The 15,152-nt window shown below is 43.1% G+C and overlaps 1 protein-coding gene across 1 annotated transcript in view; it reads left to right on the top strand.

The window, feature by feature from the left end:
• The window catches only part of LOC140191358 (unconventional myosin-Ib-like), a 78,278-nt gene that overhangs the window by 33,700 nt on the left and 29,426 nt on the right, over positions 1–15,152 (top strand). Inside the window, exons 9-17 of the mRNA XM_072248692.1 lie at positions 5,141–5,288; positions 5,564–5,682; positions 8,762–8,848; positions 9,489–9,554; positions 11,103–11,207; positions 11,500–11,562; positions 12,238–12,438; positions 13,840–14,066; positions 14,680–14,880. Coding sequence (XP_072104793.1) covers positions 5,141–5,288; positions 5,564–5,682; positions 8,762–8,848; positions 9,489–9,554; positions 11,103–11,207; positions 11,500–11,562; positions 12,238–12,438; positions 13,840–14,066; positions 14,680–14,880 — 1,217 coding nt within the window. The remainder of the gene's footprint in view (positions 1–5,140; positions 5,289–5,563; positions 5,683–8,761; positions 8,849–9,488; positions 9,555–11,102; positions 11,208–11,499; positions 11,563–12,237; positions 12,439–13,839; positions 14,067–14,679; positions 14,881–15,152) is intronic.

The raw sequence follows: 15,152 nt of genomic DNA on the forward strand, positions 1-15,152 counted from the left end.
GCACATCCAGTTTTTCCAAGAACATTAAAGGCATGGTTTGATTGCAATCCTTTATATATTTGTGAATGTAGATCCAACTTATACAATATCTTCAATATATGTGAATATATACACAAATCTCCCATTGTTTTGTAATATACAGTACATGTGTGAATGTACATACATGTTTTGGATAATAAAAAAAACAATTATAATCAGTGGCCTTGTGCACTATCCAAAATCTGGATTTATCAATCACCTCTTGAATCACGTTGCTGAATTTTTTTCTGATTCTGGGAAGATTTTGAAGCATTTGGAATCAAATCCTCTAGATCTTCTTGACAACACCAGGGTCAAATTCCGTTCATTATTACAGATGCAGACACGCGTTAAATCCCTTTATTTTAGCCACGTTGTTGCAAAAAAAAACGTGTTGAATTTGACCCAGGCACAAAGTTGCCTCAACGTCAAGTGTCGTCACTCTCACATCACCGTTGGAGTTCAGCAATTCAGTTCGTGTTCGAGGTCTGGAGCCAAGTGGTCTTGGTGAAATCGAAGCGGACGTTGATGATCAGGTTATAAGTGCATTATCGTTGCAGCACGTTGCAGTATGATTGAAAGTAAACTGACTAGGCAGTAATTAACCAAATTGGACTTGTTCATTTTTTGTGAACAGGATATACCGGGGCCACTTTCCATGCTGCTGTAGAATGTCAGGGTTGTGACTGTCCTGGAACAGCTTGGTTGGAGCTGCAGCTTCATTGCACTGGGATGTCGTGTAACGCTGGTCCATAGCCCTCCCCTCTATTCCTTGGTGATTTAAGTGCTTCTCTAGATACTTCATAAATGCTGTGAGACTCTCTGCCTCCACCACCTCCTCAGGCGGTTTGTTATCGATTCCAAGCACCCACAGTACATACAGGCCACCACAGACAACTCTGAGATTCTTTTTCTGCGGGCATACTTAGCAAATCTATAGAACAGTAACTGTAAACATCGGGAACTGTTAACTGTAAACAAACTGTGCAAATGCAGATATAAATAACTAGCAATAATAAGAACAAGATAACAGAGTCCTTAAATGAGTGTAGTTATCCCCTTTTGTTCAAGCGTCTGATGGTTGAGAGGTAGTAACTGTTCTTGAACTTGGTGGCGCGAGTCCTGAGGCTCTTGTACCTTCAACCTGATGGCAGGAGTGAGAAAAGGGGACGGCCTGGGGGGGGGGGGGTGAGGGTTTTTGATGATGGATGCTGCTTTCCAATGGCAATGTTTCATGTCGATGTGCTCAATGGCTGGGAGGGTTTTACCCGTGATGTACTGGGCCAAATCCACTACCTTTTGTAGGATTTTCTGCTCAAAGGCATACCAGGCTGTAATGCAGCCAGTCAGCGCACTTTCCACCACACACCTATTGAAGTTTGCCAAGGTTTTCAATGACATGCTGAACCTCTGCAGACTCCTGAGGAAGTAGAGGTGCTGTTGTGCTTTCTTTGCAATTATATTTATATGATGGGTCCAGGACAGGTCTATCTGGTATAGTAACACCCAGAAATTTAAAGTTAATGACCCTATCCACTTCTGATCCTCTGATTAGTACTGGCTCATGGACCTCTGGTTTCCCTCTCCTGAAATCTACCATCAGTTCCTTGGTCTTATTGAGTGAGGGGTGGTTGTTATTACACTACTCAGCCAAGTATTCAATCTCCCTCCTGTATGCTGGCTCATCACCCCCTTTGATACAACCCACAACAGTGGTGTTGTCAGCAAACTTGTATGTGGTGTTGGAGCTGTACTTATCCACACAGTCAAAGGTGCAAAGCGAGTAGGGCAGGGGGTAAGTACACATCCCTGTGGTGCTGCTGTGCTGATGGAGATTGTGCAGGAGAAGTTAAAGGACAAAAGTTTAGGGGTAACATGAGGGGGAACTTCTTTACTCAGAGAGTGGTAGCTGTGTGGAACGAGCTTCCAGCAGAAGTGGTTGAGGCAGGTTCGATGATGTCGTTTAAAGTTAAATCGGACAGCTATATGGACAGGAAAGGAATGGAGGGTTATGGGCTGAGTGCAGCTCAGTGGGACTAGGTGAGAGTAAGAGTTCGGCACGGACTAGAAGGGCCGAGATGGCCTGTTTCTGTGCTGTAATTGTTATATGGTTATATGGTTTTTGTCTATCCGAACTGACTGGGGTCCACAAATGAGGAAATGCAGGATTCAATTGCACAAGGGGTATTGAAGCCCAGGTCTTGGAGTTTACTGATTAGTTTTGAGGGGATGATTGTGTTGAATGCTGAGCTGTAATCGATAAAAAGCATCCTGATGTATGCATCTTTGCCGTCCAGATGTTCCAGGGTTGTGAGACGGCATCTGATGTGGATCTGTTGCTTTGGGTAGGCGGATTGGAATGGATCTAAGTCACCATTCAGACAGGTGCTGATATTCTTCAACACCAGCCTCTCAAAACTCTTCATCATTGTGGATGTAAGTGCCACTGGGCAATAGTCATTTAGAGAGATTACCACGTTCTTCGTGGGCACTGGTACAATTGAAGCCTGCTTGAAGCAATTGGGTACCACACACTGCTAGAGTGAGAGGTTGAAGATATCCAGGAATACACCAGCCAGATGGTCGTCACAGGTTTTCAGTACTTGGCCAAGTACTTCGTCTGGACCGGATGCTTTCTTCAGATTCACTCTCTTGAAGGCAGCCCACACGTCACCTTCAGATACTGAGACCAAAGGATCATCAGGAGACGTGGGAGTGCATGATGGTTCTTCCCAGTTCTGGTGGTCAAAGTGAGCGTAGACGGCATTAAGCTCATCTGGAAGTGAAGCTATGCTGTCCCCTATGTCACATGATTTAACTTTGTACAAGGTTCTGGCATTCAAACCCTGCCACAGTGTCAGGCATCCCTCGTTGATTCCAGTCTAGTCCGGAATCTCCACTTTGCCCGAGAGATGCTTTCCAGAGATCATACCTGCACCTCTTGTAGCATTCTTGATCTCCAGACTTGAATGCATCTGATCTGGCTCTCAGCAGGTTCCAGATTTCATTGTTCATCCCAGGCTTCTGGTTGGGGAAACCCCTGAGTGATTTTGTAGGGCCACACTCATCCACAGCTGTTTTAATAAAGTCTGTAATTTTAAGTCTGGTAAAGTCTGGTGTAGTCATTGAGGTCCCTAGATGACTTCTTGAACATGGCCCCATACACTGACTCAAGGCAATCCTAACCGTTCCTCTGCCTCCTGTGACCTCCTCTTGGTTGTCTTGATCTCTGGAGCCTTGTTCTTTAGGTTCTGTCTGTATACAGCTAGCAGGAGTACAGACAACTGATCTGACTTGCCAAAAGATGGTCTCGGGAAGGAATGATAGGAATTCCTTATCATAGTGTAGCAGTGGTCTATTGTGTTGGGACCTCTGGTGGAACAGGTTGCATGCTGGTGATAATTGGGCAAGTTTTTCTTCAAGCAGGCCTGGTTAAAGTCGCCAACTATAATTTGAAATGCGCGGGATGCTCCTTGTTTACAGACAGCATCGTCCAGTTTTGCGAGTGCTTGTTTATAATCGGCTGGTGGTGGTATGTAAACTGCGGTCAGGATCACGGACGAGAACCTCTGAAGAAAATAGAATGTTCTACATTTAATTGTTAGTTGTTCTAAGTCAGGGGAACAAGAAGTTGACATAACGTCCGTGCACCAATGAGAATTGACTAAAAAGCACATGTCGGCACCTCTTTCCTTACCAGGATCGTAGGGTCAATCCATTTTGAAAATAGTAAAACGTGGCTGGATCGCTGCATCTGACGTGTTCTCTGTTAGCCACGTCTCAATGCAACAAACAACTAAGATCTGCCTCATCTGCCTCTGATACAGCAGCCTTGCCCTGAGATTGTCAGTCTTGTTCTCAAGTGGCTGTACGTTCGCCAACGAGATGGAAGGCAGAGGAGGCCTCATCCCTCTGCGCTTCAGCCTGGTTTGAATCCTGGTTCTCCTGCTGCATTTTTGGCCTTGGCATTGACCCTTAAAGGCGCCGCGCTTAACTGCTCCGCACTTAACCGTCGAACGTGAGATCTGAAGATCATTGATGTAATTTCGTAGTCCGTTGTTAAGAGAAAATTTACATGCTGCAGATTGCAGTGAAAGTAGTTGAAAAGGAGTATATTTAAGAGGAAAACTGGTACAATTTCCTGCAGCCCGCAGGGAGTCGCCGATGTACATCAGCACCATCTTGATATGGGTGATAAAATTCCTCCCCAGATCCCTTCTAACCTTCTTATTCCTTACCGTAAACCTATTTCCTGTAGCTTTGGATAACTCTACTATCTCCTCAGTCATATTCTACTTAGCATGATTGTCATAGAGTGTGTCCACAGTGTGTAGGTGCAAGGACAGTTCAAGGGTCACCTGTCAATACTATGATTATGGACAATGCTTCTGCTGTTTGATGAGGTCAAGGTCAAATAATTTTATTTTTTGTGTTTGTTCATTCACTACCTAACACAGACTGAATCTTGTGGGCAAGTCCTTCAGGACTTGGCCTGCTCGTGCTTCCAAGCCACTCTTGATGATGGCCTCCATCCAGAGTTCATTCTGTGCCCTTGCTAGCTCTCCCAATTTGAGTACTAGTCCTTGGGTATTAGTGAGGAGGACTTGCAAAGGTGTATGGGCTGGGAGTGACTTTGCAGTGTCCACATTTAGTGCCTAGGTTGAAGCAACAATTATATTGTTGAGTGATTTTTTAAAAAACTGTAGATGCTGGAAATCTAAAGAAAGATTTTTCTTTAGTTGGAAATACTCAGCTGGCTGGGTCACATCTACAAGAGAAACACAGTTATTATTTCAGGTTGAAGACCTTGTTTGGTAGGCCATTTCAAGAAGAGTTTAAGAGTCAGCAGATTTGGAGTTCCATATAGGCTAGACAAAGCAAGGGTGGCTTGAGTGAACCAGACTGATCTTTTAACTTAGACATTTTTTTAAAATTACAGGTTATTGACTTAATTTGTATTCCAGATTTACCATGGTGGGATTTGAACTAACATCTACATTGTTAGTTCAAGTCTTGGGCTTTCTGGTTGGATAATTTTACTTCAGTGCCAGTACCATACTCTAAACATACCAACATTAAAGAGAAGGGTTCATTCACAGTTACCGCATTGGTTATCTTACAGAGCGCAATGAATGTCATTGGGTTCACCAAATCTGAAATGGATTCTATCTGGGACACTGTTGCTGTCGTGCTTAAACTTGGCAACATCACGCTGAAGGCAGAATCTCTGTCAAGTGGGATGGATCAATGCTATGTTGCTGATATCAAAGGTAAGTATTTTCTCAATGAACTGCAAAGGAGCAGAAAGATTCAAAATCGCATTTTCAAATGTTAGTTAAGAAGCCAGATGACAGCTGTAAAACTTAATTTTTATAAAAAGGCTGTTTAGACTCTTTCTGGGGTACTCTGTTCCGTTCTGGGCACTGTGGTTCAGACAGATGAATCAGTCTTTGAGGTAAGGCAGCACAGGCTCCCCAGAACGATACTGGAAGCTGTGAGTTCAAGCACCTGGATGTGAACTGTATGTTTCTGTTGTCGTCTCCAGCACTCAGAGAAGTCTGCACTTTGATTAACCTTGATGAGGCTGTTTTGGAACAAGCTCTCTGCTCTCGGACTGTGCAAGCCAGGAGTGAGAAAGTGAAGAAGGCATTAACTGCTGCTCAGGTAAAGTGTTGCATTTAAAACAGATGTGAAGCTGTGACTAAGGAATAGGTATATGGGAGTAAGATGTCCAGTGAGCAACTGATACCTGGGAGTAATTTGCAAAAGGGTATCAGGAGCAAGTGATATATAGTAATACTCAGTATTAGCTGGAAACAAATTGTACAGAGTAGTTAATGCTTGAGACTATCCGATACCTGGATGTAAATTGTTGAAAGCATCTGATACCTGGACGTGTATTCTACAAAGTAATAGAAAGTTGGATTGTACAGATTGGATTGATTGAAAAAAACTTTAAGCTAATTTCTTCTGTATTCAGAGGGTGAAGCACTCGCCCATTCTGCCCACACCCAACTGTGCACATTTCAAAGATACCTATCGGATTTTTTTTTTTGTTTTGATACATCCACAGTCACCAAGCTGCGTTCAGTTCTTAAAGATAGGAAGGATGAATAACCCAGAGAACCATATAAGATATAGGAGCAGAATTAGGCTTTTTGGCCCATCAAGTCTGCTCCACCATTTCACCATGGCTGATCCATTTTTCTCTCAGCCTCAATCTCCTGACTTCTCCCTATAACCATTCATGCCCTGACTAATCAAGAATCTATCAACCTCTGCCTTAAATATGCCCAATGATTTGGCCTCCACAGCCACCTGTGGCAACAAATTCCACAGATTCATCACTCTCTGGCTAAAGAAATTCCTCCTCATCTCAATTCTAAATGGACATCCCTCTATTCTGAGGCTCTGCTCTCTGGTCCCAGATTTCCCACTGTAGAAAACATCCTCTCCACACCCACTCTCTCAAGGCCTTTAACATTCAGTGGGTTTCAATGAGACTCCCCCTTATTCTTCTAAATTCCAGCAAGTACATACCCAGAGCTACCAATTGATCCTTGTATGATAACTCTTTCATTCCCAGAATCATTCTCGTGAACCTCCTCTGAACCCTCTCCAATGTCAGCACATCCTTTCTTAGATAAAGGCTCCAAGTGAGGCCTTTCCAGTGCCCTATAAAGCCTCAACATTACATCCTTGCTTTTAAATTCTAGTCTTCTTGAAATAAATGCTAACACTCCTTTTGCTTTCATCACCACAGACTCCACCGGCAAATTAATCTTGATGGAATCCTGCATGAGGTCTCCCAAGTCCCTTTGCACCTCAGATTTTTGAATTTTCTTTCCATTTAGAAAATAGTCTATATTTTTATTTCTTCTACCAAAGTGCATGACCATACACTTCCCAACACTGTATTCCATCTGCCACTTCTTTGCCTATTCTCCTAATCTGTCTTAAATCCTTCTGCAGTCTCCCTGCTTCCTCAACACTATCTGCCCCTCCATCTATCTTTGTATCGTCTGCAAACTTGGCCACAAAGCCATCAATTCTGTCATTCAAATCATTGACATATAACGTAAAAACAATCAGTCCCAATACTGACCCCTGTGGAACACCACTAATCACCGACAGCCAACCAGAAAATGATCCCTTTATTCCCACTCTTTGTCTCTGTCAATCAGCCAATGCTTTATCCAAGCTAGAATATTTCCTGTAATACCATGGAATCTTAACTTGTTAAGCAGCCTCATGTGTGACACCTTGTCAAATGCCTTCTGCAAATCAAGTACACAACAGCCACCACATTTTCTTTGTCTATTCTGCTTGTAATTTCCTCAAAGAATTCAAATTTGTCAGGCAAGATTTTTTTCTGACGGAAACCATGCTGACTTTGGCCTATTTATCATGTGTCTCCAAGTACCCCAAAACCACATCCTTAGCAACCGACCCCAACATCTTCTCAACCACTGAGATCAGACTGACTGGCCCGGAACGTTGGCTATAATCTTTTCCATAATGCTGCCTGGCCTGCTGAGTTCCTCCCACATTGTGTTTGTGTGTGTGTGTCCTATAATTTCCTCTCTTCTGCCTCCCTCCCTTCTTGAAGAGTAGAGTGACATTTGCAATTTTCCAGTCCTCCGGAACCATTCCAGAATCTACTGATTCTTGAAAGATTATTACTAATGCCTCCACAATCTCTTCAGCCACCTCTTTCAGAATTCTGGGGTGTGGGCCATCTGGTCCAGGTGATTGATCTACCTTCAGAAACCTTTCAGTTTCCCAACACCTTCTCCCTAGTAACAGTAACTTCACTCACTTCTGCCCCCTTCCAGCATACTGTTAGTGTCTTCCACAGTGAAAACTGATGCAAGATACTTATTGTTCATCTGCCTGTTTCCTTCTTCCCCATTACTACCTCTCCAGCATCATTTTCCAGCAGTCCAATATCTACTCTCGCCTCCCTTTTCGTCTTTATATATCTGAAGAAACTTTTGGTGTCCTCTTTAGTATTATTGGCTAGTTTACATTTGTATTCTATCTTTTCCTTCTTTATGACTGTTTTAGTTGCCTCCTGTTGGTTTTTAAAAGCTTCCCAATCCTCTAACTTCCCACTAATTTTTGCTCTATTGTAAGACCTCTCTTTGGCTTTTATGTTGGATTTGACTTCCCTTGCCAGCCACACTTGCATCATCCTGCCTTTAGAAAACCTCTTCATCTTTGGGCTGCTCCCTCCCGTTCCCCCACCTTTTAACTATACTCCTCATCTTTTTTTCTCCAGTCATGCTGAAGGGTCTTGGCCTGAAATGTCAACTGTACTCTTTTTGAGAGATACAACCTGGCCTGCTGAGTTCCTCCCGCATTTTGTGTGTGTTGCTTGGATTTCCAGCATCTGCAGATTTCCCCTTGTTTGTGAATAAAGAAAAAGAGACTTACCGGATACTTACCTTGCCCAAGCCTGATCTCGTCTCAGCCTGATGAGCCAAAGCCACCCTAACACTGGCCCACACACAATGGCCGCTCTGCTTGCCCCTGCCTTATATTTACTCGCCCTTGCTAATGAATCCTGTTCACTGATTGGCCGCAGTTCAAACTCTGAAAACTACTGCAAAACACTGCTTTTTTAAATATTCATTTGCAGACCTGTGCGAAGTCACCTTCTCTTGTGTTCTCATTCACTGATTGGCTGCAGTTCAAACTCCCACAGCAATGTTACATTGAAGATGTCTTTTTTTTTACCCAGAGTTCCTATGCACGTGATGCTTTGGCAAAAAACCTCTATGACCGCTTGTTTAACTGGTTGGTGAACCGAATCAATGAGAGCATACAGGTAATCGAGCACAATAGAGATTTCTGTAGGAATCATGCTGGGAATAAATTATTAGAAATGTTATTGTTACTGTAACATTGGATTTAGTGGAGTTGAAACCTTGCAGTTACCTAAAGCTGCTGGTATATTATGGGGAAATAGATAGACTTCAGTTGAGAAAATTGAGTCAAATTAATCCATATATCAGGAGCTATAAGAATTAATGAAGGAAATAAATTGGGTGTTACAGACTCACTATTTGGTTCAGAGAACATTTGCATTGCTCAGTCTATACTGAACAATATAACCTGAGGTTCCCAGGTTTAACCACCTCTGTAGACACAGTTGACTTCAGCAACTTGGGTCCAAGAATTGATTTTCAATGCAATAAACCTCCTCCCACCCAACTCCAAACTGGAGAAGTCAATTAAGGACAGTGTCAGTTTGACTATGACGCTCCTTACAGTCAAACAGACTCATTTCACTGTTTAGTTACGGGAGTGCTGTTGATGCCTGTGGGATCTCATTCTAGTGCAAGGCAGTATCTTCAGGAGGGGTTGGGAGAAGTCTAAAAATTGGGCAACTGAATGGAATAGAATAGGATGTCTCTCAAACAAGTTTATGGCAAAAACCAAATCACTTCAAATTACTTTTGTTCAAGGTGAAAGGCAAAGTGCAGAAGAAGGTGATGGGAGTGCTGGATATTTATGGATTTGAGATTTTTGAGGTAAGTTTGCAGTGTAATTATTCCTGTAAAAACTGTCGCAGGGAAGTCTAACATGATTTCATGGGAACTGAGAAAGGTGGCAAACACTGCAAATAAATCTGCTGAGGAAATTACTTTCTCTTGAGAGTGGTGGGAATGTGGAACTTATTCCCACAGTGAATTGTCAAAGCGAACATCAGAGCTGAGTTTAAGGAAGCAGAAAGGAGGAAGAAAGGGGCAGCGAATGTAGGGAGACAGAAAGGAGTGGGAGAAGATGGGTGTTGAGTAGAATAACCAGTTTCTGTAATACTTCATTGTAATTCTTGTCCATTCTGACTGAACTGATATTCTGTGAAAACAAGGCTCTCAGTAGCCCAGTTTGCACAGCTATCCCATGTTAACATGTTGCAATCTAGACAGCGACGGGACTTGCAAGGAACTTTGAGGTGTTTCTCAGACAGCAAGAGGATTCGTTAGCTGGTGTTGCCGCTCCACAAGTGTGTCAGGAATTGCAGTTGGGCTTCTCTGTGAAAGCTTCTGGAGATACACAGTCAACGAACCTGCCCAAGGCCCATTGTGAAGAGAGGTGCATGTTGACAGCAATGACCTGAATGCTGGGGATTCCCAGCAAGAATGCACCTCTTGGAGGGACAATTAGAAAAACAAAATATTGTTTTCCTCCCCAATTTGAGTTAATCCAATTGAATATTTTTAGGAATTTTCATTACTATCCTTAAGAAAAAGAATTTCTGAAAACCTTCTCCATGTACTTTCAGTTTTTAGCTCTCCACGGAGTGATGTCTGTTCCATCTTTTTTTTTGACCCATGATTAGACCTCACTTTAGACCTTCTCCCAGCTGAGAGCAATAGAGAGGAGCTTGTGGTAATGCTTCTCTGTAAGTGGTTAAGGACTGAAGAGTGGTTGCTTCTTTTATTTTCATTCACTTCCCTGGACTTCCAGGGAACAACTCAGGCTCTCTTTGGTGATTTCCTCACCAGTGAGCATGGTAATTTCTTTCACCTTGCAGCCTGAAAGCTGAGAGTTTCTGTCCCTCTCCAGGGAGCTTTGCTCAAAATATCGGGTGACCACTGCCTTCTTCTGAATGAAATGTTAAACTTTCTTTCAGGAGGAATGTGGAGACATCCCAGACTCAATATACATCACTAAAACAGATGATCTGGTCATTATTGCATTGCTCTTTGAGGCAGGTTGCTGCGCACAAATTAGCTGACATGCTTCCCATATTACAACAGGGACTATTCTGGTGGCTGTAAAGTGCTTTGGGGCAGTCTAAAAGGTGCTATACAAATTCAAATCTTTTTCCGATGCTTACAAGCTCACATCAGACTAACATCAGGTGCATTTCTTTACACAGTGAGTTGTGCACACATGGAACAAACTACCTGGTTGTGTCGTTGAGAGTAGTACCTTAGAGACTTTCAAATCTAAACTCGATAGTTATTTCAACACACTATGTGAATAGGAATTTGCCAAGCTTTGTTTGGCCAAATGACCTGTCCTTGTCAAAAACTTTCAAATGTTCTAATCATTTGAATTCCTTCCTGTAGAACAATAGTTTTGAGCAGCTTGTTATAAACTACTGCAATGAGAAGCTGCAGCAACTCTTCATCGAACTCACTCTGAAAGAGGAACAGGAGGAGTATATACGAGAGGTAAGCTGTCCCTTGATCTTACAGTTGGATAAATCTGACTTAATAAAATTCACAAACTTTCCCAATGATTTGGTAGCTAAATGAGCTACCTGTATAGGATATATCATATATTCAGGTTCAATGGGATAGGTTCAATGTCCTTGAGTTAAGCAGACAGACTTGTTTATTCTGGTCAATTTAATCCCTGCATCATTAAATCATGCCTGTGCCCCTGAGTTTGACTGTTGGTGTGTCATGAGCTCCAACTAATCATGTTCTTTTCTGACTATTATTCTTGCTTTCTCTTTTCTAGGGGATTGAATGGACGCAAGTTGAATATTTTGACAACGCCATTATCTGTGACCTGATTGAAAATGTACTTTCAGTTTTTTTATATATTTGGTTTTTGTAGTTGTTACTTTTGTGTGTGTGTGAGTGTGAGACAGAGAGAGAGAAAAGACTGTATAAGAATATGGTGTGAGAACACTTCGGTGCAAGGTGGTACTTAACATTCACCAGTGAGTGTGTGTGTGTGTGTGTGTGTGTGTGTGGAAGCATTTATGCAAATGTGCGGTGGCATTCATCTGTAGATATGTGTTCATATTAGTCTTAAAATATTTAAAGGAATGAATAGCAATGCAAATCAATTAATAAATGTTGATAAACATGTTAAACACCCTCCTAATGTAACACTGAACTATACAAATCAGCAAGCTCCCAGGGACAGCCATTGTACCTTTGCTGAATGGGGTGGTTTGACGTTGCTGTGCAAGGAGAGGATAATTAATCAGGTTCCTGCAGCAACCAATGGCTACACTTGAGCATACACATACTGTATAGGCAGAGGACAGCATTGAGTCCAGTGTTTAGATTTCCACTGGTAAACCAAGTCTACATTTTCACGTCAGGAGTACCCACTTTGCTAAACTATCAAATGTGTAATATTACTTTATTGTGACTCAGTATGAGGAGGAGGTAAATCTGGTGCCGGGGAGGATCTGGGAGAATATGTCCATTCACCTGACCTACTGTGTTGATTGTCACTGTGCAGAATCAAAAAGGCATCTTGGCAATGTTGGATGAAGAGTGTCTCCGGCCTGGGACTGTCACTGAAATGACATTCCTCCAGAAGTTAAACCAGTTCTTTTCTGGCCATCAGCATTTCGAGAGCAAAGAGACCCAGAGCTCCAAGTTCATCACTGATTTAACACTGCCTGCCAACTGTTTTCGGGTGCAGCACTATGCAGGAAAGGTGAGCACTTTACTCCTTGTAAAACCTCCACAGTGTGTTATTTTTGTGATACTTCTTACATCCACAGTATTTTGATACCACTTGAACCTGAGGGGAACAAATATCCTAGCAGGGAAATTTGTTTTCACTACAAGAGAGAACTTAAACTAGATTGGTAGGAGGAAAATATAAGCTCATAGGACTACCACTTTGAATAGGATCTGTTACAATGCATATACAGGTAAGGTAGACAAACTGAGGGCTTGGATTGCTTCTAGGCCTGTTTCCATGTTGTAGTACTCTGACCAAAACCTGTTTGCCATGACATTCATAAATGAGGTCTCCTGTCATGGTCAACACTCAATATGCGTGTCAGTGAAGAGCAATCAGAAAATCTTCTCAACAACTTCCAAGTATTTTGTCAGCTGTAGTGGCTGACAGGTCGAGAAAATCTAGTGGGCATAAATGGATGTGTTAGATGAACCCTCTGGCATTTCAGTAGTACTGGAGTCATGTGAACGTGTATTGGAAGACATGGCACCTGCATCTGAGGCCGGGCACAGATAGTGGGGGTAGGGTTAGGGAAATGGCTGTGAGGGGGAAATCTTCATCAGGATGAGGGGCAATGGATGATAGTGTGAGTAGCCAATGTGGGGTGGAAGGAGAGGGTTAGAGGTTGGAGAATGGATTTCCTGTTGAGGGCCTTGGGGATTACTGGGTCAGGGAGTTGAGAGAATCAGAGAGGCTTTGGCGGTTGGACAGGCAAGCTTGTGCAGCTCTCCCTCAGCACAGCTCCTCCAACAATATTATCCCCCTCATTACTACAGTAAAGTTGGTCTTGATTATATCCTTACATCTCTGGAGTTGAATGAGAGCAGCAACATCTCATTTCGGTGCAAAACAGTTACCCTCTGAGCCAGAAAAATATCTGGACTCAACTTGGCATCAAGCAGTGGTATAACCAGGCTAAGATCAAGTAGTTGGTATGGTTGCTTCTTATGCCAAAGACACTGGCATATCATTGGATAACTGACCAGAAGAGCTGGCGATGATCTTCATGGCATGATGCCCTCGTGCTTGAATAGATTAATACACAATTCTATATAACAGGGAAGCTCACAGAGTAGTGCGTTCTCAGGTTTAATCTCCAGGGTTAGTGGGCCAGCTGATCCCAGTCTGGATGCCAACACAAACTCCATGCCCTGGAGCTGGAACAAAGTCTGCCTAAATCCTGCCACTTTCTGGTTGAAACTGAACATTAGCCGAGGAGCAATTGCACACCTTTAATTTCCAATCTCAGATGATGTTTTAGACAGTGATTGGCAACTGAGAAACCTGACCCAAGGTGAGTGAGAAACTTCAGGAGAGCAGGGCAGCTGGTAGAAAAGTGGTACTCATTATCATTCTTTTTTGCTATTGCAGGTAACGTACAATTGTGCAGAATTTATAGACAAGAACAATGACCTGCTGTACCGGGACATCTCCAAGGCCATGTGGCAGGCCAAGCACAAGCTAATCAAGTCATTTTTTTCTGAAGGGGACTCAAAGATTACGTCGTTGAAGAGGCCACCAACAGCTGGCTTTCAGTTCAAGGCCTCTGTGAGTTACCTAATGAAAAACCTCCAGGCTAAAAACCCCAACTACATCAGGTAAGATTTTCCCACGTTTCACTTTATCTACAGATTGCTCAGGGCTGGTGGTATTGCTGGTATTGTTTCCGAGGAGAATTTTTTTTTTTGCAGATGTGAGCCAGTTTCAATCAATGATTTTTTAAAAATCTCCAGTGTGGCTTTAAATACAGGCATTCTACCTACTTCAGCCCCCACTCCCCACCCCACAGAATAGTTGGCAGCTTTCACCCCGGGAAAAACAAATGTCATCTGCTCGTTTCACTGGTCATTCATTCTCAGAAAATGGGCATTGCTGCCAAGAGCAATATTTCTTGCCCATTCCCTAGTAGCCTTGAGAAAGTGTCCATAGGTTATTTTCTTCAGCTGCTGGAACGGTTTGATATGATTACAAGGTCCACTTCAGATGACATTTCATTGCTAACTGTGTTGATATACAGGATAGAGTCATATAAGTCCTGAATGGATAATGATGGCAGCTTTGTACGCCCAGCCTGGCTTCAGTGTTGATGCCCTCAGGTGGACTAGTAACCCTGTCAACAAACGGCCCTCCTTAATAACCTCTTGATTTCTGTTAGCCTGCCATGCTGCTGTGTATAACCTCATTAACTGTTTAACCCACACTCTTTCACAGATGCATCAAACCCAATGACACAAAATCACCAGTCAAGTTTGAGGAGGCCGTGGTGCAAATGCAGGTCAAGTACCTGGGGCTTATGGAGAATGTGCGAGTGCGGCGGGCAGGGTATGCGTATCGTCACCACTACAAGCCCTGCCTGGAACGCTACAAAATGCTTTGTAAACAGACGTGGCCAAACTGGAAAGGGAATGACCGGTAAGTACGTTTCACTGTGTTTCAGGGGTGTCTGCAGGCCTTGGACTGAGTCACAGAGCCACACCGTATGGAAACTGGTCTGTGCTGACTGTGTTGCCTCGTGAGCTAGTCTCATCTGCCCAAGTTTGGCCCAGAGCCCTCTGCCCCCACCCGATCCACGTACTTACCTAGATGGCTTTTAAACACTGCCATGAGCCTGTCTCAGCCGCTGGCAGCTTGATCTAAATTGAATGTATATGTTTTGACATTTGAGACACACTTAACTGTAGCAA

Source organism: Mobula birostris, chromosome X (assembly GCF_030028105.1).
Source record: "Mobula birostris isolate sMobBir1 chromosome X, sMobBir1.hap1, whole genome shotgun sequence".
NCBI classification, from domain to species: Eukaryota; Metazoa; Chordata; class Chondrichthyes; order Myliobatiformes; family Myliobatidae; genus Mobula; species Mobula birostris.